At 36.8% G+C, this 23,678-nt stretch overlaps 2 protein-coding genes across 2 annotated transcripts in view; one reads left to right on the top strand and one right to left on the bottom strand.

The window, feature by feature from the left end:
- Window positions 1-15,837, top strand: part of ITGA4 (integrin subunit alpha 4) — a 45,108-nt gene extending 29,271 nt beyond the window's left edge. The window contains exons 18-28 of the mRNA XM_063318109.1: window positions 4,100-4,250; window positions 5,729-5,827; window positions 6,439-6,518; window positions 6,847-6,936; window positions 7,865-7,955; window positions 8,701-8,808; window positions 10,233-10,352; window positions 12,346-12,465; window positions 12,744-12,842; window positions 13,461-13,580; window positions 14,493-15,837. Of these exons, the coding sequence (XP_063174179.1) occupies window positions 4,100-4,250; window positions 5,729-5,827; window positions 6,439-6,518; window positions 6,847-6,936; window positions 7,865-7,955; window positions 8,701-8,808; window positions 10,233-10,352; window positions 12,346-12,465; window positions 12,744-12,842; window positions 13,461-13,580; window positions 14,493-14,591 (1,177 nt within the window). The 3' untranslated portion in view covers window positions 14,592-15,837. The remainder of the gene's footprint in view (window positions 1-4,099; window positions 4,251-5,728; window positions 5,828-6,438; window positions 6,519-6,846; window positions 6,937-7,864; window positions 7,956-8,700; window positions 8,809-10,232; window positions 10,353-12,345; window positions 12,466-12,743; window positions 12,843-13,460; window positions 13,581-14,492) is intronic.
- A 1,410-nt stretch (window positions 15,838-17,247) lies between these two features.
- The window catches only part of CERKL (ceramide kinase like), a 42,967-nt gene continuing 36,536 nt past the window's right edge, over window positions 17,248-23,678 (bottom strand). The window contains exons 11-13 of the mRNA XM_063318108.1: window positions 21,409-21,505; window positions 19,747-19,919; window positions 17,248-18,590 (exon numbers count right to left, since the gene is read on the bottom strand). Of these exons, the coding sequence (XP_063174178.1) occupies window positions 18,512-18,590; window positions 19,747-19,919; window positions 21,409-21,505 (349 nt within the window). The 3' untranslated portion in view covers window positions 17,248-18,511. The remainder of the gene's footprint in view (window positions 18,591-19,746; window positions 19,920-21,408; window positions 21,506-23,678) is intronic.

The raw sequence follows: 23,678 nt of genomic DNA, 5'->3' as shown, positions 1-23,678 counted from the left end.
TTTTTTAATATAATTTTACTGAAGAAATCTTTAACAAGATAAAAACAATACGAATATTAGAAAAGAAAAAAAAGAATAGTGAATAAATAAGAAAGAAAATAGAAATAGAAAAAAAGAAAGAAAAGATTATAAAGAAGCGGCTTCTGATCTTTTTGACAGCAGTTATAATGCGTTTATATTTTACCCCCCCTGTCTAAGGTTACATCATAATTTCCTTCTTTCCATAAGCTCCCCTTTCTAATCTTTAAACCCATAAATCACAAGTTCATTTTTCTCTTTTTTCAGCAAAAAGTCCATAAGGGGTTTCTAGTCACTGATAAATGTACTGTAGTTCTTGATCTTTCTCTAATCCAACAAGTTAATTTCACCATCTCTGCTGGTTCTGCCATCTTCATTCCTCCACTGTGGGTATTTCAGAGTGTTTCTATTTTTGCGCATATAATAGTCTCCCAGGCCAATCTTATCTTTCTTGATGAGGATAAATAGATATGTGGGCTTAAATGATACTATCTGCAAACCTAGGTTTCATAAACAAGCAGTATTTATTTTCTCAATCATAGTACATAAATAAAAAAGGGGAAATAATTGTTTTTCACATTCAGGCAGAAGTTCTGCTGTACTGCAAAATGCTTTTATTGGTTACAAAGACTTTAGGATTTTTAAATTACCCTTCTATAAATACCAGGTTTCATGATCTGTTCTTCTATTTCCTGAATTTACTTGGCCTGTCAGTCCCTTCTTTTCGGGGTTGAATAATCTTTTTTACCACTTAAGAAACCAACCAACCAACCAACCCCTAGCTCAGAAATGTTTCTCTATACGAATGCCAATCCCACTCATTTCTGTTTCTGTGCTTTCTAAAGTGTGTTCTTTCAGGGCCACAACCAACTTGTAAAATTCTGCATTATGTCAAAATAATTCATTTTAAGCCTTCCTTAGAATCCAACAGGAGTTAGAATTCAACTCCTACTGTTCCTCTGTTTCCCTTCTGCCCAGGGCAGTGTTTCTTATAGAGAGTGAGTTGCAGCCTCTCTAGGCCCTTCCAAATCATCAAGGAATTCATAATGGTTTGGTCTGCTTTAGAGGACTTCTCAGAAATCTCCTGGGACTTTCAAAATCAGCTCAATTTGGGATTCATCGAATTCTCCTGGGTATCCTAGTTCTTAGGGTTGGGATAGAATAGGCTGAAGATTAAAAGCACTAGCCCTTTTTATTAATTACATAGTGCCAATCCTACTGTAAGAGTGAGAGATCAATTTGTTTAAATATATAAGGCAGGGAGGGAGGCTTAACATTTAGGGCAAAATGGTTGGGAAGGGCAACAGAGACCTCCCTGTGTTTACTGTTTATACTTCCATGCCCCTTCCTGCCCTGAAGATTTTTCCAATATATGAAAACTATAAGAAAAAATTATTTTAACCATGTTATCTTTTCTGTTAAAGAAAAAGCCCCCAACTTGAATTGTGGCAGGCAGAGGTGTAAACAAATGGGATTGGTGCTATCACATCTAGTTTTGCTTTCCACAAAGTGTGAAACACCCATTTATTTTCTCAGGACCCTTATTCTTTATCTGTGAACAGCACTTAATTTTTTTAAGGCTACTAACTTCCATTGTAATAATCAGGAGTCTGGTGGTGCCTTTTCCAACTAACAAGTTTTATTAGGAGGCGTAAGTTTTGCAAGCTGTTGCTCGCATCGTCAGATGCATCTGATGAGGTCTATGCATCTGATGAAGTGAGCTGCAGCTCGCAAAACCTTAAGCCTCCTACAAAATTTGTCAGTCAGAAAAGGTGCTGCCAGGTTTCTTCTGACTTTTTGCTACTATAGACTAACATGGCTCTCCAACCATTTTACTAAGAAAGTCAGATAACAATATTTATGGTTTACTTTACTGTACTCTTATGCCATATCTGCCCATATACGTTCTAGATTGCTTTGATTAGGTAATTTGGTTAGTTTGAGATGAGACATGTGTTTCACATGAATTATGTGCACTGGATTAAAGGAAGAACAAGAAACTCTGAGTGAACAACTTGAGTTTAGCTGCCTCACATTCTTAAATGTACACCTGTTAGTTTTATGGATGCCTATAAACCACACTGGGCATTTCTTCCCCTTTCATATCACCCTGCTAACAAAGCAATATGCCATAATGTAGAAAGCAGGAAGGGAAAAAATATCAATTATTTAAATTAAAAGAAACTTTCAAGCACACCATTAACCAGAGATCCAGCCACTGAAATATTAGCATCTGCATTTCTTGCTTTCATTTGAAACTTACTGCTTATGTAGTACTTCTACCTTCTGTTGCCTGACTAAGTGCCAACTTTTCTCCCCAAGGTATTAAATGACTAATGTATTGGTCTCAAGCCAGAATGTTTGATAAATGCCTATTTCAAGGCAGCTTTTCTGCAAGTCTTAATTAAAGTTTAATGTCAAATTGAAGTTTACTTTCAAATCCTCTTAGGTGTTGGGTTGTTGTTTTTTTTGCTTGTTAACATGATTAGAGAACACTGGGTGGAACATAAGATAGACATGCTCACTCATGTGCACAAGTCCTGTCTTTCATTAACCTTGACCGAGAGTGAAGTGGCAGGCGCTCTTGCGCAGCATAAGATAATATATCAGCTGCATTAAACAAAGGCACATTTAGCCAACAGTGATAGTGGAAGTAGCAGGCTTAGAAGGCATGTATTGCTAATTACAGGGAACTGAGCAATTCCAGTTAGACACACAGAGTAAAACAGATTTTCAGGGAAGGATAAAGAACTAAAGGAGGCGTCTGTGTTTGAGCAGAGGCTGAGGGCAAATAGAAGTTCGTCATAGTGTTTGATAAGTGGTCACTGGTCATCTGCTATTACCTTGCTCAATAAGGTAAGGAAACTTATCCCACACAGGCTCCTTATCAGATGGGGAATAGTAAAATTCTCTATTTAACAGGAAAATAAATGACAGTTGTATGCCTATCTGCTTTGAATGTGTAGTAAAATCTTTCTCATTCTTTGGTAGGAGGACCTATAAGAATATTCCCAGTGTATTTTTTTTGTCCTATTTTGTTGCACTGTCATTTACATTCATTGACGTTTGCTGGAGGAAATTCAGTAGAAGCCACATCGAGGGCCTTGGGAGATACAGCATGTACACTCCTGATATAGATGAAAAAAATATTTGGTTATAACAATTTTATCGGTTCTGGTCTGTGTCCATAATAAAATATTGATTGATTGAACCATTTTATCTGATCCTTCATCCAGACAGCTCAAAGTATCACACAGGGATTTTCCTTTGACCCAGAGAAACACATTTGGTGCTGTTGAGAAATCCATGAAGCTGGTTAGTTCTTGTGCTCCTCTGTTACATAACATTTGCTTAAAGCACCTTCATCCACAGAACATGGTTAATATTTTCTCACTTCTTGCTAGGATGACACACATCACTAGACTATCCTGGAGTGAGATTCACCCTGAAGTGAGATTTTTACCCTTTAACATGGTCCTAAACAACCAGCTTGCCAAGCGGCCAAATACTGTATGTCCAATGGGTAAATTATCACTAGACAATTGGCTGCTTCTCTCCATTCTGAGATCAAGAGGGGCCAAATCAGCTTGCAGGAATTCATTTGAAAAATGCAAATATGGGGAGTATGCTTTGGTTACCTACAGACAGTGTCAACTTAGTTTTATGTCAGAGATGTATTTTGCAAATGATCAGTTTCCAAAATGAAATAGTTAATAAAATAAATAATGAAATAGTTAATGAAATAAAAATGAAATAGTTAAGAGCAAATTCCAGTTCTTCTAGTGGAAGGATGCATATATTTGATTTTGAAATGGTAACCCAGGTCTGAACTTCTAATAGTTAGGAAGCAGGACAGAGGAAGAAACCTAAAACTAACTATAGCGTTTCCCCTTACGTTGCATTAAAAATTGCAGTTCACTGGCAATCTGGGAAGGTGTTCTGGGAGTTACACTCAGGTTTTGGAGTCATATGGAAACGTTTTGTACACTAAACAAGCTGGTAATTTCTTCTGTATTTGAAAAGCTTCCGATTTAAATTATGCCAAATTAAAATGATATATATTCTTATTTATTTTGTGTAGGCCTTATGAAAAAAAATCTTTCCTTTCAGTGGGAAATGTAAAAATGTTGATGTTGAATATCACCTTGTACAATGCTGGTGATGATGCTTATCAGACCAGCCTTCATATCCAGCTGCCTAAAGGTCTCTATTTCACCAAACTTCTAGCACAGGTAGGAAACCTATCTTCTATATTTTTGTATAAAATAATTTGCCAGACACTTCTGATTCACCCAGCTGAAAAAAAGCAAAAGTTTCATTTTAAAACATTTGAAACTTAATTCACAAAACGAACTGAAATAAAGCAGTACAATTGATTTAAACCAATGCACAGAACTACAGTCATTCTTCCAGACTATTTGGTTCACACGGTATTACTCACTGAATAAGAGAATAGATTAAAAAGTTTTCTTTTTTGTTCCATAGTGGGGGCTTACTGCGGACTAAATTGTCAAGGATTGTATAGTAAAACAGTTTTATAAATGGGTGAAAATTAAGTATATTTAATTATAATGACAAATTTCCAAGTGTTACCGATGAAGCAGCAAGCAGGCTATATGCCAAATAACACTTATTGCCCAAGAGAGAAAGGTTTAAGAACAAAATTTTATAATTATACAAAATTAGACATTGTATTTAGGCCTATACATTGTCTCCTCTGTGTGGTCAGCGACACCCGAAGCAACGCAAAGTAATTTACTCTGTGTTAAATGTAAGAATTCCAAACAGCTTCCAATTCACTTAAAAAAAAAATTGAATTAAGTTCATACGGGGTGGCAGCCAGCAGGCTGCATCGCTGCCACCACCCTTCATGGAAATCATTCTTGTCGGACCACACTACAGACTATAACCATGTGTGCAATAATATAGTGTATCTTCTTTATTAAGTTCTGCTGTATCTTTCCTTTCCCTTTTTCTGTTTCCAAAAGAACAGTCTCACATTGACTTCATAAATAATGACTTCTCTTTAGAATGTGAGAGATTTGAAACTTGTCAGTAGGCATAATGTAACTTGGAAAAATGGAATTCACCCTTTTCCCTTTGAATTATAAGCCTAATAAATGCTTCTGTAAAAACCTGATGTTTACACTGGAGTGACTGACTCTTTCAGATTTTTATTAGTGGTAGTGCTGGTGGTGTTGTTGTCCTCCAAAGATCACAAATAGCATGGTGATGATTCATAGAAGTTCTGGGTAAAACTTTTCTGTTTTGTTGTCTTATTTAATCTTCCAAATATCTTTGTATTTCTTTGTAAAGAGCAGCTGGGGTGTAGGATTTTGATTTGAAGCACTGGCACTGCTGTTAACTTTTTCTCCCCAAATCATTTTCTGATTTTTTTTCCCCCTTCAAAACTGCCATTTTCTTTTTTGGGAAGACAAACAGGTACACTTTTCTAGCAAAGCAAACCCTTTGAGAGAATTGGGAGAAATTTTCATCAGGAAAGCAGCATCATGGGAGGAGGTTAGACAGAGTTACCTGGCTTCAAATCTCCAAGCTAGTAGGTGTGTCACCTCCTTATAACCAAAGTCTCACAGAACATCTAAACAGAGATTTTTGTTGCCTTACCAATTTGAAAAAAAGTGGTGTTTTTTTGCAAAATTTTCACCTTCTGCCTGCTGCTTTCCTTACATATGGTTTATTTTTACCATAGGAAGAAGCACAGATACATTTTCAAATATCAGAAAAGGAAAGTCATGGAGTGAGACTTAACTGTAATGTTGGATATTTATATGTTGATCACCTTTCAAAGGTAAGAATAAAGATCAAAGGTGACTTGATTGTATTGACTACACCCTCATTGTTACCATATGCTTTATACCAAGGAACTATGATGGATAGCCTCAAATGTGTGTTTCCTTACCAGAGTATTATTAATTATTAACAAAAAATGGTGTCCATATGCATTTTGTGGTATCTCTAATCTCCAGTGATAATGATTGGTAAACAGATTAAAAAATAGGTCAGATTGAAATACCGAATTGCAGCATGTCTTAGGTATGAGGATGGCAGTGTGACATATGGTAGCACTTTGAGGATTGTTTGCTGTAACGTCTGCACATGTTCAGTGAAATGTTGGAAATGCGTGTTACCATAAAAATGGAGCATGACTAGTCAAGAAACAAGGCTAGGGGTACACCTGTATAGACAGGACTCTTAAGATGCTTCGTAGCTAAATTCTGTTAAGTCACAGGTTCTCACGTTGAGGACTGGGTTGATCATTAACCTATATGTTGCCTTGATAACTCAGGTAGACTTCAATAATATAATTACAACTGATGTTACTAAATGCAATACCTAATATGCATTCTGATAAATTACAGATGGATTAATGTAAGCTGAATTTTTTTCATTTTTTTTCAGATGGATATTTGCTTTGTATTGGATGCAAGTTCACTCAGCAGAGCAGGAGATGACTTACACATCAGCATTAATGCAACTTGGTAAATGTTGCTCACTACAGGTTGCTGCCTTAGGCTTCTACCGTATTTGAAAGAACAAAGAACTGCAGAAAAATATACATTTCATAATCTGCAGAAGTTCCACAGAAATCAAATGTATTGTAGGGGCAATCTTTCTGTTGGGGTTTGGAAGGATAGGCTATGGATACAGTCGACAAACGGGCAAAACTCCTGTATTGAAATGATAGTACAAAATCTGCTTGTTTGCATTTGTTTGGATCATGCAATCTAATGCCAAATGTACTGTGTAAGAAAGATAACCAAACATATATGCATTGTGATGGTTTGTAATATTTCTTCCCTTCTGTAGTGAAAATGAACTAGACCATGACCTGCTATCAGATAACAGCCTAGTTTTAACTTTGGCTCAGAAACACGAGGTTGAGCTGAACATTCACGGGTAAGCTAATGCACTTGCAAATCTGTATATAGCTGTTGCAAAGCAACATTCAGAGGTCTGCTGACTTCTCAGCGTTTTGAGCCTGTGGATCTTCTTGTTTGTTCTTTTAATTGCTCACCCTTTGCCCATTTTTATGGAAAGGCTGTATAAAAGCTTCACAAATGCTGTTTTAACAGGATAATTGGATAAATTCAGTGTTTGTGCTTTGAACCTTATAAAGAGGCTTAATGTAGTCCCTATGTTGGATAAAGATGGATAGCTGAGATTTATTTGACCTACAAAATTTCTGAAAAAGATACCAAAGTGCATAGTAGCTCTGATCCTAATACAGCTTTATTAATGAATTTATAAGTTTTAAAATCTTTTCGTATAAATTTAATTGCAATACATACATAGCAATATGGATGTTAGCATAAAACTGAATTAAAGAGTAGGGAGAGATTACAGCATTTCTTTTTTTTTAAGGGTAGAGGGTATGCTTTTGCAATTTACAAGGTGCCAAGCTTCTTCAGCTAAGGCTGGAAAATATCCTTGTTTCAAATGCTGCAGAGATAATTCAGTGTTGGCAATGCCCACCTAGGTAGACCAGTCTTCCCAAGATAGGCGAGTTCTGTTCTGATTCTCACAAGCAGGCTAGATATGTGACTGACTGCTCCAGGATAGTCAATCCCAGCAGATCAGACTCATCTCCCATCTGCACCTATACCCCCTCCTGCATGTCTCAGAACTTCTGTGAAGGGCCAAGATCAGGTTTACAGACCACAGGAAAGCAGGAGGAAGGACAGCAACGAAAACTCCAATTATGGGAGTTTTATTGGATGTAATTTTTAGATCTGTATAGTAATGGTACCCAAGGAAGCTAACATTGTATGATTGATTCCTATTAATATTTTTCCCCATCATTTATTTTGAAAAACATTATTTGAAGGTCAGTGTCTCCAGCATCATTTATCTATGGACCCAGTGAAGAAAATTCACCAGTTTCTTGCATGAAGGAGACAATCAACTTCACTTTCTATGTAAGAACAGTATTCTCTATTCTCACTGCCTTTTGGGAAAAAATTAAATTAAATTTAATTTAATTTAAAAAAAATTAAATGCTCTCTCATGGCTTATGATGGATTTGAATCTAGGTCTCCCCAAAGTCCAACATCTAACCCTCTACAAATCTCTCCGTTCTTGGCCATTGAAGCTCTACCCACACTGATCACTCTCTAGAACTCAATTCATTTAATTTTATCCATTATGCCACAGATACTCTGTTTCCACAGTAAAGGATGTCATCTCAGTTCTTGAATTGCAAGTGCCATTGTGAATAGACACATTTATTATAATTTAAATATCCCTTTTAAAAATAGGTGTTTAATTGTTGCTCCTTGTATTCGTTGTTTCAGCAAGACTTTCTTGTTGGAGGAATAGCACATAAGAGCTATTTTTGTATGTTCTACTATAGTTTTAATTATTCAAATGTCTGCTTTTCCTGAAGTCTTGCCATACCCTTTAATACTATTTCATATACCTTGAAATGGGTATATATGCTTTGGATGGACACAGTATCTGCAAATGTTAAAATGTACAGACCTTTTAGTTTGCAGTATAGTAGAATATCAGGAACTGTGTGTTCAGAATTCTACATTTTGAAGTGAAGGTTTTTGAAATTCCAAACATTTTAAGCTTTGTATGGGGGGAGGTGATGGTGTATACTAGTTCTGATCCCAATTCAGATAAAGTACAAACTCAACTCTGGCCTTCTTTACACTAAAGGTCAGTAATCCTGGAGTAAGTCTGGCTCCTGATGTGAATCTGCTGATACAGATACCCAATTCATTTGTACCAAGAGATACCAAGCTGTTTAATGTACTGGATGTCAAGGTACGCTTAATTTGTTTTCTGAATTTGGAGTATGAAATGTGATACAGCGTAACAAATTATCCAACTGCTAACTTCCTACATAAATCAGCAAGCTTTAAGAATGACTGTGATATGCTATCTTTTATGTTAATGGTTTAATTAACGTAATTAAAGAGGAAGACCAAACCAGCAATGCTATTGATGGAAAAAGGGGTAAAGCAGGATAGGGAAAAGTATGTTACAACAGATTAAGACAGGCAGAGGAGGACCTAAGGATATTGATGAGTTGCTTTGACTGAAAATACTAGGAAAATAGAAGAATAGGTAAATAATTGCATTTCAAGCTAGAAGGGGCAGTGGCATCTACAAGGGGATCACAATCTACAAGGTAGTGTGATGCAAGACCCACTACTTTTGTACATGCCTCAGGGACACACAAACGTGCAAAAAGGACAGGACTTGTATCATGATGTTGTACCTGTCATCTTGCAGATTTTGACATGCATCCTGCAGACACTTCTGAGAAGGGGCTTGTCTCAAGACTGCTGCTGCCTGCCTGAAATGTTTGTGGTTCCCTCATGTCCAGATTTACACTGTAATTGCCTTTGAGGTGTCCTGTTCAAGATCAGCACATGGTTATAATACAGAAGTAACAAGTAATTTAGTTCTGCTCCACTTCCGTAGAAAGGGAGGGAGAGAGTGTTAGGGTGAGATGTTCAAAACTTTTCAAACATGAGTAAATTCCAAGTAGTCGTTTTGAGTTCAAAACAGCTGGTTTGCATTGTTTCAATTGCTTTGGAAGGGTTCTGAGGTCAAGACAGTTCTGTTTCACACTCAAAATATTCTCAGCACGAGTGACACAGCTGTTCCAAACTCAGAGCAGTGTATTTGAAATTTGAAACTTTTCCCACACCTAAAATTAGGAGAAAAGACTCAGTGGCATTGCATCAACAATAAAATGCCAAGGAGACTGCAGTCAGTCATACAGTATTTGGGCTTCTTTTTTCTACATAGGGTCATCTTTTTCCAATATGGGCATGAAGCCTTGCATGTGACAGCACTGTGAGTCCTTATGTATTATGTTTGTGATCACTGCATGCTGGTGCTTTCCTACCATAAGATATGCCTTAGGAGACCATAGTAAGGGTTGCAGGTGTCCTAGCTGTCCTACTTATAAAACAAGATCTCTTTTTCTTCACTCCACTGTCTCCCCTTGCCCCAGAATATTTAAAGACATGGATTAAAGTATGGGTCAAATTTAGATAGTATTAACGCTTAGATAAAAGCTTGCTCTTCCCACTATTAGCTGAATTTTTGTTTTAGCTAAGAATGTTCTATTAAAACAGGGTAACTTTTTACTGAGCTGATTTATGATGTTACATGCAATGTCAACTAATTTCTTTAGTATCAAAATGTAATACAATTGTGGTTTTGCTCATTTGCAGACCACCGATGGACAATGTACCTATGAAAATCATAGGAGAGACTGTATTTTACCAGAAAAAAAGGGAAATATGCTGCAAGATCTTATTACATTCCTTACAAAACTTGACAATAGGCCACTGGTAATTTCTCTACTTAATTTTTTTTCCTGATTTGTTAAATCTGTAATGTCCTCCTATTGCATGTTTCTGCATTATAAGCAGAGTTTTCAGAACCACAGAGCTGCTTGATTATGCTTAAATAATTCACTTATGCCTCATTTCAGTGTTAAGCTATGTGGGAACAAGTCATACTAAACCCAAGGGCATTTATTTCTCAAAAGACATAGGCAGGATTGTGCTGTCAGGAACTCAACACTTGGAAATAAACTTGCTGTATATAGACATAAGGAAAAGGACAGCAACACTTGTTGAGGCTTCAGTACTGTTAAAATTTGAAAGCTTAATGGCTCATATTCAAAGCAGCTGACAAATGAGAACCAGTGCCTCCTTCTGGAGGTGTTTCCTGGCATGAATTACTGACATGAAAATACATTACTATCAAGACTTTACAACATCTAATGCGTACATGTGGGGCTCTTCCAGAAAGCCAGATTAATGTGCTGTCTTCCAGACAGGACTTGGCACAAAGTAGCTCAGTATACACATATTCTATCTACACAGAAAATCTCAACTCTGTCTCCTTAATGAGACCGAGTGATGCCGTCCTAAGAGTTTACTGCAAGACAAGTTAATGTGCAGGGCTGTTTGGGTTTACCTGCTCAGGGAAAACACCAACCACCTATTGCTCTCCCTACCATGGCCTGGGGCAAAGGCTATAGTACTGAGTTTAGTGATCTGTCAGAGCCTGATAGCTGTGGGGAGAGTCCTGCTTTACTGGGAAGCAGCTTGTAGTCACTCTCTGGATCTCTTGCCGTGCCTGATCCACCACGGTCACCCACCCACAGCTGTCAGGCACTGCAAATGGGTAGGAGCTTCTGCATACCTGCACTGTCTGCCACAAAGCAAACAATCTATGGGGAAGGGCTGTCAGGCAGCATGCTAAGTGTGGGGCAGTGCCTTGCCTTTCTGCCCTGGTCCATCTCCTAGAGGACTTGAACCATGATGCTGAATTCCTAGATTACTCATGCAACCTGTCAACACACTGAAGCAGGAGCAATCTCTCCCTGCCCCTCCTGCTGACCCAAAATCCCTATTTTTTGGTAGGTAGTTCTAATGGCATGTGGGAATGACCTTGGGAGACAGGGCAACCAGACGCAACCAAGGGAAGAGTCAGATAAAGGCAGCTTAGCCCATAGCAGGAATGTGGATGGGGCAAGAGGCTCAGAAGAGACCCTCCCTAGTTTTTGAGTTGTAAAGGGGATGGGGGAGAGAAGTCCTTTCAGACTTGCAAGATTTTGTTAATGTAACCTTACAATAAAGTAGAATTCGTTCATCTGGCCATGTTTCCTGTCTGATCTACCTTGTAAGAATGACAGTAGTGGAGCTTCAGCCACTTGCCATTGTGTACAATCTGCCAACAGGTTGTGTGGGGGATTGAGGAAAGAGTAAATAGGACTTCAAAAAGTCATACTTGGTCCATTGTGCAACTGCCTGTCAACCACTACCCCATAGAGGGGAGGGAGCATGCCTGCGCTAGCTAAAAGCAAGCAGTAGGAGGTGGGCAGATTGCGCCCTGTTGTATCTTCATCTCTGCCACCACCAAACCATGACACATCATGCAAATAGCAAAACCTGTGTTGGGAAAACATGGAAAACACAACATTAAATTTCAGGGTCAGAATCTGAGGTTCAGAGAAACCTGAAATGAACTGACCTCAACTGTGGGCTGGATTTGACAGGAAAATAGCATCATGCAGAAGTGTCTCCTTCAAAAATGGTTACCCCAAAATCCTCAAGCTGGATTTAAGGGGACATGTAAATGTGCCTATGTGGAGAGCCTAGTGTGTTTTATGGCATGAGAAATGAACCCCACACTCTTTTCTAATCTGAGCAAGCCTGGAGTCAAATTTTAATTGTATATTCATTGGTATGCAAACATGTTCACACACTATTTTATATGTACGTTATGCATGCTGCATTCATACAACATCTTTATGTTCTTTTTCTCCTAAAGTTTTGTATGAAGGATGATCCACTGTGTTGGCAAATAGTTTGCAAATTTGGAGACATGGAAAGTGGAAAGGAATCAACTGTTCACATTCAACTGGAAGCAACACCTTCACTATTAAACATAGTAAATGTTTTATTTTTTTGTGTTATCATACTGGAGGCTGTATAATATATTCTTAAGCATCAGAGAACCACAGACAAAATCTCATACTTCAATAGCAGATTTAGTAGCTGCTTTATATTCTTTCTCTGAAATCCCTCAGATGAAAAGCACAATTTTTAATAGGCTTAGTCCTATGTAGATTCTCCATCTTACCTCCTTAACCTCACTTAGTATTTCATATTTTTTATTTGAACCCTTACAGTGCAGTTGATTTAGAATGTTTGTACCTCCTAAAATAGGATGAAGCTTCAGTGCTTACCTTTGAGGTAAAAGGAGAAGTTTCAGCAGATCAGAATCCCAGAGTTGTTGAACTCCACAAAAATAAGCAAACCACTTATGTAAGTATTATTACACGGCATCAGATTAGAAAATAATTTGAGATTCAGACAATAAAGGAGAGGGAACATTCTGATAACGTTGAGTATCTAACCCAGATCCGCTTGGTATTTTTATCTCAAATTGCTCAAACAAAAACTGAAGGAAAGTAGTAACCTCAAATGGATGATTGGGCTATCAAAGACAGGATTTCTCAGTCATATGGCATGGGTTCTTGCATGATTTCAGCATCAGATGGATATTCTGCTACATCTAAACCAAGGGCTGTTGAGAGGAAGCACATCCGGGGGGACATGGGCAGTGATAAAAATTTGACAAATAAATAAATTATGCTATTTGCATCTATTAGCAAGAAAGCCAATTTGCAATGTCATAAACGCGGAATCTTTATTGTATGATTATTTAGTCAGAAATTGTAATCAGAGTTAAAGCATACTGCTGAAGTCAGTGGCATGTAACTTCCAGGTGCTCTCTTTCACGTATGTACCTCGAAGGCAAACAAGCCACATAAATTCAAATCAAAACTGTACTTCTGTGAGAAGTGAAACATAGGCCTCCTAAAGGATATTCCAAATACGCAATTCCACCTGTGATAACGGCGTGCGCCTTGTTTTATACAGGTCATTTTGGAAGGACATCATAACCAGAAGACAAAAGATAGTGTCACCGTCCTGCTTATTACAATAGGCTCCCTATTTGGAATTACTTTGCTTTTGTTTCTTGTATTATTTTTATGGAAGGTACGTATTTCAGTTTTCATCTACGTATTGGTGCATTTTTATTGGTAGGCTAGATAGCCACCCAAAAGGAAAAAATACAGCTTTTCCAAACAGAAACCAAAATTAGAAGTGTATTCTAGAATACACAGCATTCACGTATTTTACTGGTTTTTATTTGGCATTTGTGGACAAACGAGACTTTTATGCAGCTCCTTACACCTTAATGTGGGTTGAGGAAATGACAGCAAAAAAACGAACAGAGAATTCCAAAACAAGCAGCCCGTTGGGCAGATGGCAAGGGGAGAAAATCGGGCTTTGGGATTTATGGGGGAAAGTGCTGTGGTAGTCAGATACAAGCCAGTGATTTTAGGTTGCCTGACCTCCCAAATACATAGCTCTAGTTTCGTTTTAAACATTTGCAATTTGGAAAATGGTACAGACTTAATTGTTACAGGAAGAATGCTTTTTACTTGGTTCGTGGGATGCTCTTGCTGCGTGTCTGCTTTTTTAAACACAAAAAATAAGTTTTTATTCAGGACGTTACAATTGTGGAATATATTTTGAGCACAGCTGAACCTTGGTATAATAAAACATACACAGAATACAGCTTAAAACAACAGCACAGCAGTAGTCTGCTCTTTTATGCCACTAAATCTCTTTGAAAATTGATGCAACTTTTTATGAAAATGTTTTCAAAAATATCAACATGAGCTACACAAAGCATTGGTAAAATGTAAAATTTTGGTAAAATGGTAAAATCCTTACCACAGGTCAAAACCTTTTTTTTCAATATTTAAATATCTAAACATAATGTAAATATTGCTTATCTTTGGGTGGGTCATGTCTTTTTCTGAAATATACAGATACAGATACAGATAAATTAGTCCTTTGAAATTGTAAACTTGTAACTATTTTTGGAACTGTATATTCCAGGTTGGATTCTTTGAAAGAAAATACAAACGTTTTCCTCAAGAAAAAACTGAAAGTGAAAGTTTGGAGTTTTTTAAACATTCACACAATACCTCAGAATAGGAAGTTTGGTAAAACTAAAATACCTGCTACAAGAACTGTCATATCTTAAGCCCTTATATCCTATGAATGGAAGAAAGTATTCATCAAAATGGGCTTCCAAAAGCACAAATCGTAGAAAACTTTGAAGGATGAAGATAGTCAAGACTTCTAATCAAAGAGAAGAAAAACTCAAAATACAGGAAGAACAAGGAAACACTAGGAATTGCTCCTTGCTTTTAAAAAAATGTACTTGAGAAGGAGCAGTGTACTAATCATACTTGAATTGAGAATGTATAACCTCACTGCCCAGGACATTCCTATGTACAGGAAGATGCTAAGTTAGACCAATTTTAGCCTCCACACAATTAATGTAGAGCCACGTTCTCCCCTTCCAGTTCCTAAAATGAGACAGATGACATCATTTTTTAGATTTGCAGAGTTAGTGGCTGTTGACAATTTTTATTCTACTTTCCCCCCCTTGCTCTGGGAATACTGGGAACCTCCAGGTACAAAAGAGCTATGCTTATATGGAGGACCTGTTCAATGAAAGAAGTGAGGCTACTGCTTTATGGAAAGGGGAACAGCACACTAACTTGGACCTCCCCTCCATTACATCTGGTCAGACTTACCATGCAGTTTAGAACTCTGGAAAATTGGCATGCTCTGTGGGGTAGGGAGTCTAAGTGGAGAGAAAAGGCTTCCTGTTGCAGGGAATGAGGGGTCATGTCAGTGGAGAGGAAGAAACTAACCTGGTCTGTGAGCTCCTCCTGTATGTCTCAAACTGAAAAACCAAATGGTAGAATAGAGTTTTTGGCTCAAGGTCTATATGAGGGATTTTGTGGTTGTTATGCAACCCTCAGCCATGTTTTGAGGGTTCTACCTGGGTGGGTTGGAGAAGTCCTCCCATTGTGTAAAATCAGGGAAATGCAGTAACCAGTTCCTGTTATGCAATCATTTTATTTATTTTTGTATTTTGAAGAAGTAGAGAGGATCTTTGCCTAATTTTTAGATAAAAGTATTTTCTTGTACACATTATATAGGTTAAGAATGGTAGCATAAGGTTTAGGGAGATGGTGAAGTACTGCACTTTAACCCCAAGGTGATTATTATTTGAACAAAACAGTCTATGACATCATCAGTTGTACCTCAAAAGCATTAAAGACTGAAATGTGATTTAAAAGCAATCTGTTCTATCACTGTATAACCCTACACTGTAAAATGGAATGTTCACCAACATCGAACTAATAAAATATTTTAAAAAATGGAACTTGAAGCTGTCAGATGTAGATATTCAAATTCATCCATAAATATATAATTCTGTGACATGAGCATTATTATTTAATGTCTTTACAAAGATAAAATAAAAATTATTAACAGACTTTCCCTATATAATTCGCTTATGAAGACTGGTATTTGCAAGGCTGTGCCATTTAACTCTTTTGAAAGCCTACTGTCTGACAGTTTTTTTAACAGTATTTTTCTCCAATCCCCTCCATGATAACATAAATTATCATTGTAATTTGCTTACTAACTGGTAGTACAGAGGCTGGAAACCTCTGTGTTGCACATAAATATTTGTATGGTATTTCCCATCTTAAAAAGGTAAATACTAGGGCAGTGCTTATCCTGTGAAAGAAAGTCTTCCCAGTGAATGGAACCATACATGGGGCTTCTCTCTTGAAATCATTAAAGCAGGCACATCTTTCAGGAGCTGCTCCCACCTTATATTGTGCATAAATAGCCATTTCATGCAAGTGTAGAGACAGCTGGGAGTAGCTGCATGAAAAAGAAGCAGTGCCTTAATTTTAAAAAAAAAAGATGCGTAGAATGCAGTCCCATATATTACAGAACCCCTCAGTCAAAGGATTTGCACAGCCCTAGTGATACTACTAATCCTCTATGTTTTAGCCACATAGCAAGCAGGGAATAGATTTTGTAGCCTGGGAGTAACACACCCAGATTGAGTATGTTATTACAACAGAGGGAGTGAATGAACATGCAGTATTATACATAGTTTGAAGGCCTATCGTTAATAGTCCTAACCTTTTTATCATATTAAAGTCCAGCCCAGTGTCTAATAAAGTAAATGGTTCACAAAATCCTCACAAGTTATTGCATTCTAGTACACCTTTTAGAGTTTGACTCTTACCACTGTATTACCTAGAAAAAAGCAAATACTCTGCACCTATTTGCCTGAGGGTTAGGAAAAGAAATATACAGGGATCAACTAAGTCTTCGCTAGATTTTCTCAACATTAGGAGTCCCAATAATTTAACAGTCTAGGCCAAAGCCTTTTAACTCTTCAGACCCAAACACTATAAATTTTGTTCCTTGGAAAAATCGCCAGTGACTGTTAAAAGATCTTCCATTTTCATTGAACCACAGAAATACTTTTATAGTTATCCTTTTATAACAAATACTGAAATCTTATTCTGAGCCTGTTAAACAGTTGTCCTCTTTTATTCAGTTCATGTACACTGCTACTTCAAACATTACAGCAGAGGCATCATAGTTACCCACAAATGTGATAACAAGTGGAGGCTTAGCCCTGCACAAACTCAGGCCTTTGGTGGTTTCATTTTGTTAGAGGTGTGAAGGCATCACACATAGTCTCCAGCACACTCTTCTTTCAACTAGGTCTACTTTTTAGCAAATGAAACAAAGAGAATTTGGTACGTTTGCTGGATTTTATTTATGAATGAATTTATATAAGGAACAAAAACTTAATATAAGGTCACAATGTACAAATCCACTGTATGATTTCTATTTCAAAAATCAGCCAAAATCTGCCAAGTTATTTACCAGTGAAAACTATACTGAAATGTCTAGTTGACGGTTATGCCAACTTATTCACTAATTTTATTCACTCTTATAAAATCATAATTCAATACAAAACTAAGTATTTTAGTTGTTTTGCTTTAAAGAACAAATTGAAAAATATTCTCAACTATATTTTTAAAAACTTGGTTAGCAATATGTAAATATACTTGTATTTCAATTAAAAACTGGGGAATAATTTTAGATACTAACTGAACTCAAATTATCCCATAATTTGTGAATTATTAGAAATGAGTCATTTTGCCTATGATGTTTTTAAAAGGTCAGGTGAATGCCCACTGTAATGCATGAGTTCATTATAATCTGTTCAACCATTAGAAGACTTGAGCCATGTCCAAGTCAAATACTTGCTAAAATAGTGGTTTCTTTTACCAAATGTACTTTAGTTTTGTCTAAAAACCAATCCTCCTGCATCTTTTTCTCTGAATGGCCTATTAAAGAGTTTTATTTTTATACTCTCCATCTTGCCATTTTTCAGTCTCTCATGGAACATCAAATTCTTGCAGATTGCTAGGGCTCCATGGAACACAGTTTGAAAAATCCTGTAGTAGTACAGGAAGGGTGTTTTAAGTCTGGTCATTCCCTATGCAACTGACACTATCCACTTGGGGGTAGTCAATGAATTTTTTTCTCCCTACCACCACTGGTTCATAAAGATTTGCAGAAAAACACTTCAACCTAGCTATCTGAAAATTGATGCTGTAATTTTAGGGGCAAATACCATCTAATTATAATTTTAAAAAATGAGGGAGCTGACTTCCAAAAAGACTATGTTATTTCTCTAAAATTGGGTGGTCAATCTCCCCCTACCATTTAATGTTTCTGTAAATTTGTCGATGCTATAGGTGTTTGACTTGCATACAAAACACAAAACAGGAATCACAAAACATGTCTTTGATCCAGCTTGGGGTGAAGGTGGCAGCATTTGACCTGATAGAAAAGTGGGCACTTTCCCAAGGCTCTGAACTGTGTTCTGAGCTGAATATTGAGGTCCAATGCATACCTCTAACTTGAATCATCCAGGCTTCCACATCCTTATGCAATTTTTGTCACCTTAATATGATTGGGCTGGAAAGTAGGTAACTTTTCTTCATAAATTATTTCTAAATATAACTGCACGATTCTTTCAGATTATCCAAAATAACATTTCCTCCATACAAATTTATCAACTGGGGATGTACCCTGAAAATACAAGAAACACAGAAAAACCATTATGATCATATTACTGTTTTATTCTATCTGAACATGTACTTGTAAAAGTATCTACTCTATAGAAAATAAAGAGAAAAAAAATGACCTATAGTCCTCTTCATAAAAATAGGAGTCTGTCTAATTTGGTGGAGTATTTGTGTGTAATTTATTTATTTAACAAGTTGAGGAAAATGGAACTGATGGAACTAAAGCATGGGTATATTGCTGAGTTGCAGAGAATCTGATGACTATTTTGTGTGTTTTCATATAGATCAACATGTAACTCAACTAAAACTGGAGCTTAAGATACATTCCTTGGAGAAAAATCAAAATCTAATACTGGTTTCCCTGTCTTGCCAAGTTTTGGTTAAAAGTTTCTCCTTGCAACTGCAACACAGTCACATGACAGCCTATCTCAACATTTTGACAGGCTTTAAACAGAATGCAGCAAATATACATAATGTCTGACTGGAGCGTACAGTTACCCTAAAATGTATTTCCAACCAGCAAGGATACACAAAACACATGGCATTTGATTTAATCAACAATCCACTGTGAAATAGTACTGAGATATTTGTCACTCAACATGAAGCTCTAAACTGACATTTCCAATATGCATGTCATAATGTATTGACATGCCAGTGTGTTTTGCCTAGCCTTGCACACTTTGAAGCTGGGTATTGACTCAGACAGTATCATCCGTATCTACAAAATGCAAGTCTACAGATTACAGATTGCATCTGGATATATATGCAAATATGACATACAAATGTTAGGTGAAGATAGGCATGACTCCATTTTTCCATTATGAGAGGCTCTTGCATTAAATGCAAGATTCATCTATTGTTCTAGAAGAGATGGAGGCATCATACAGCAGTGGCCAGACAACTGCTTTTCTGTGAAACTTTGGGACAAGCCACTCAAATATTCCAGCATTCTCATTCCTCCTAGTAATGCATCCTGAATAGATCTGCTAAGTACAATTATCTTTCTCAAACCTCTGCAAGAAATTAGAACCAAACATGGGATCAATGTGAATGCTCCAATTATCCCGTGTAGAGTATAGAAACCTACCCTACCATGCTTAGGCTAAACTAAAAGGAATTGCCAACATTTGTAGTTCAAACACAACTAAGTTTAATCCTACCGAATATGAACTTCTGTTGCCCATTCCACTAAATCTCCATCTATATTCCAGGGGTAGCTCTTTTCCTCAGAATCTACACAGCTCAGATTATCTCCAGTGATACGTTTCTTTCCAGTTCTTGGACGGACTTTTACTTCTTCAACAGTATAAGTTTCAATAAAAGGAAAGTTGAACTAAAATACAAAGCATAAATGCAAGAGTTGAAAAATGTAGCAACTGCAAAGAACAGGATTTGTCACAAGCCTGCGCTTTCATTTACAGAAGGGAAAACTCTAATGCCAGGAGATGAACAGATCCATCTATGGGCATTTTAGCATTCCCACAGGAAATTGGATGGGCCTTGGAGAAGCGAATTTGTAAAACTAAGTTTTAATTTTTTAAAGTTCTCTTATATTGCGCTATGTAATTTTTATTTTTCTGTTGTTTGCCACCCATCTGTAGGATTGTTAAATAAAGAAATAAAACTTAAATGATATTCTCACCAAAAACATCCCAGGAACACATATATGCTTATTTTACTAAATCCAACTGGATGGTTGACCTTCCTTAGTTCAGCCTTGGATACCAGGCTTGTAGTATTGAGTCATTAATCTGAAACCATGCTGAGTACGCATAACTCCTAATCTATGTTTCCCAAACTATGAAGGGATGTTTATCATAGGTACTATGATACATGAGTAGATACCCTCCCATTGTGAGGGTATGATCAGAATAAATAGGATCACACTCTTCCCACCTCCTTTTTCAATCCAGTTATACTGCTTTGAATAAATGCTGGCAGAATAAGTTTTATATCACTTATCCTGGAATGTGTTTACATGATTGTGGTAAGCCATAATCTCTAAGAGTCTCTCTCTGGTTCTTCCTACCACTGGCAGCAACTTAAAAACTGTGGAAGCTCAAACTGTGTTTTCTTCATCACAACATGGCTATCTACTTCAAATAACCCAAGAATCAGACGCCAAGAATAAATCAAGACTTCTACCTTGACTTGTTAAGAGAATGATAAGCTGGAGTACCTACTTCAGATACCAAAAAAAAAAAAGAAGGAAGGAAGGAAGGAAGGAAGGAAGGAAGGAAGGAAGGAAGGAAGGAAGGAAGGACAATGTTTTGTCTAGCCACTCCCACTGTCTGGAGGAGCCACATAGGAGCTCCTGGCTAACTGTGGGTGGGTATAAGTCAAAATAAAAATTAAAAACTACTATCCATAAAATGTAACAAGTCTTGTTACAAAACGTAACAAGTCTCTTCTTGCCCTAAATATAGCACAGTCTATATTTAAATATAGAATTTGGGATTTTAAAAAAATCAGTTTAGCAGATTTGCACTGTAGTAACTCCTGTATATAAGAACCATTTATAATAAAACTACAACAGATGGACGGAAATAGGCTAATCGGCCTTAGTCTGGTGATTTTCAAAAATCAGAAAAAGGTAGGCTAATGTATTCTGACAGGAAGTTAAATCTCTTTACAAAGGCATTAAAATCTTCTATTGTGAAGTTACTTCCACCTTAAATCTCTGGTTTTATTACATTATATTTTAAATCATGTGATTCTCCTCCTCATCCACTTGTTTCTTTCCGTGGCTTTTGGTGAACGCAACTGCTAAGAAAATCCAAACCAAATAATGTCAGATTGCAAATGCAAGGGTAATCCTTTACCTGGTTTTTCATGCTAGAATATCTTTTCAAATGTTTCATGAATTCTTGCCGGGAAGTATTCCTTACAGTTATAAGAGCTATGCTCCCATCATCCAATCTAGGAATGACACATTTCAGTTAAGCACAAATTAAACAATGCAATTAACAATGAATTAATCAAAAGATGTACAGTATAATCACAAATCTACCCTAATAACCCAAGCATTTCATCTCTACACTTTAAAGTAAAATAATCAATATTCAGTGCACATTGGTAGCTTTAGTGTTCCCAGAAAATACCTCCACAGAATCTGCATATGACAATATTGCAGCTGTAGCCTTCCTCTGGACAACCAGTGTACTGGAATGATAGTAACAGGTAGGACTTGGATCCAAAGAGATGCAGGTAGAACTGTGCCGTGTCTTAGTTTATTTTAACTTCGTAGAAACAGTAAGGTTTTTTGCAAGTTCAGTCTAAGGATAACTAAATACAGGTGTTTTTATTGTTAAGAAAAATTATAGTGCTATTTCAAATTGGTTGTATTTTATTTTCCATTCATTTATCGTTTTATCCTGAAAAATTAAATAAATGTATTTTAAAAGGAAGTAATTAAAAGCCAGCCAGCAGAAATGTTTGATAATGTATTTAGGAAATTCTCTTTTGAGCAAGTCCAGGCAGCTACCAATTACAAGTGATATTTTCTCAGAGAGGTCATCATGTTGCTTGACACCCACAAAATGGTAAGATGCTGTTGAACCATGTAATTGGTTCTGTTAGCAAGTTAGTTGCTTTCCCCTCTTAGAAGCATGAATTTGCTTTATGGTACTAAAGAACTGTGTGTTATGTGGTAAGAATACTGCAGGCCACACTGTGAGTTCCTGAAAATGCATTTGAGGACCACAACCCTTAATTCTGACAAGTTTACTTTAAAATGTCACTATCCAACATAGGTTATATTTAAATAATAAGCTGCAAAATCAAATCACACACACATACACACAACCCTCACATGCACACACACATATGTATATACAGACACAGACACACATATATCCCTAGAATTCAACATTTTGAGAAGTATTTTATGAATACATACACATGATTAACACATACATCATCTGTCAGAAGTAAGAATTATGATGAAAGGTGTGAAACTGATATATTCAGAGGGAACTGTAAGTTGTGGAAAATCTTGATATTACACATTTTATCAAATTTTGAGCTGCCTCAGATGCCACAAGTTGCATGCCAGGGTATTAAGTGAACCCCATGTCCTCCAGATTTTGCAGCCACCTGCAACAAACCCAGTGAGTGTATGGAAAGTATGGAAGATTCATTATAATTATACTACTCTACTGTTATTGCTCATATATTTCTTATGAGGGAATCAACAAAGACGTGAGAAGTTGGGGTTAACTATAAGTGTAACTGGTATATTTTAATGCACAATTAATTAAAATACATTTATCCCCTCACCTACTTTTAAAATCTTTTTCTGTAATCCCATTCTTTTGTATTGTTTTCCCCGACCATGACATTCAATGGCTGGTGCAGCTTTTAAAAGTTATGCACCTCTAAATTAAGCTCTTGCATCTCCAGAGTTGAAACATTAAAAGACCTCTCACATTATTTATTTCATTTCATAGGTTTAGCCTAGCAGTGGAGACGCTTGGGTCTTCATGCTTTTGAGCCTTCCTCTCCTCTGACTGTGACATTTGCGGCTGCTAAAAGGTATAGTTTAGTGAAGCCCGGAGGGCCACAGATTCCCACTGCTTACTGAGATATTGGCCAATCATTGAAAATTAAGAGGTCATAGGAATCTAGCTGCTGAACTAGTATGTTTTGCAAATGTCAAGATCCCCTAAAAAAAACAAGGTTGAAATGAAATTCTGATCTTTCATTTTGCTTTTCCTTATGCAGGTTTTCCCTCTAACATTTACATTTAGCCTTTACAATACAATTTAGCTTTTACAATAACTGAATTTAATCAGTCAAAACCAAAGGACTAGATTTCCCCATTAACAAAGCCCAAAGGAGATTATTACTTGATGACTACCACTTAAGTCAGACTTCTAAGATAATTTAATCACTCTAATCACTGTAATTATCCAATGATTATTCTAGATGGATGACCTCATCTGCCTAAACCAAAACTGATTACAATTCCCAAGGATGCAGAATCAACCATAGTCCAATCCTTTTCATCATGCTCTCCCAACCCTGAGGTTCTAGACTGCATGCAACCTGAGGAAGCCAAGCTTTTAGAAGAAGGTGTTAAGGACATTACTCT

This window comes from Candoia aspera, chromosome 1 (genome assembly GCF_035149785.1).
Source record: "Candoia aspera isolate rCanAsp1 chromosome 1, rCanAsp1.hap2, whole genome shotgun sequence".
Classification (NCBI taxonomy): Eukaryota; Metazoa; Chordata; class Lepidosauria; order Squamata; family Boidae; genus Candoia; species Candoia aspera.
Note: the sequence above shows the minus strand (reverse complement) of the source record. Positions and strands in the feature narration are given on the sequence as shown.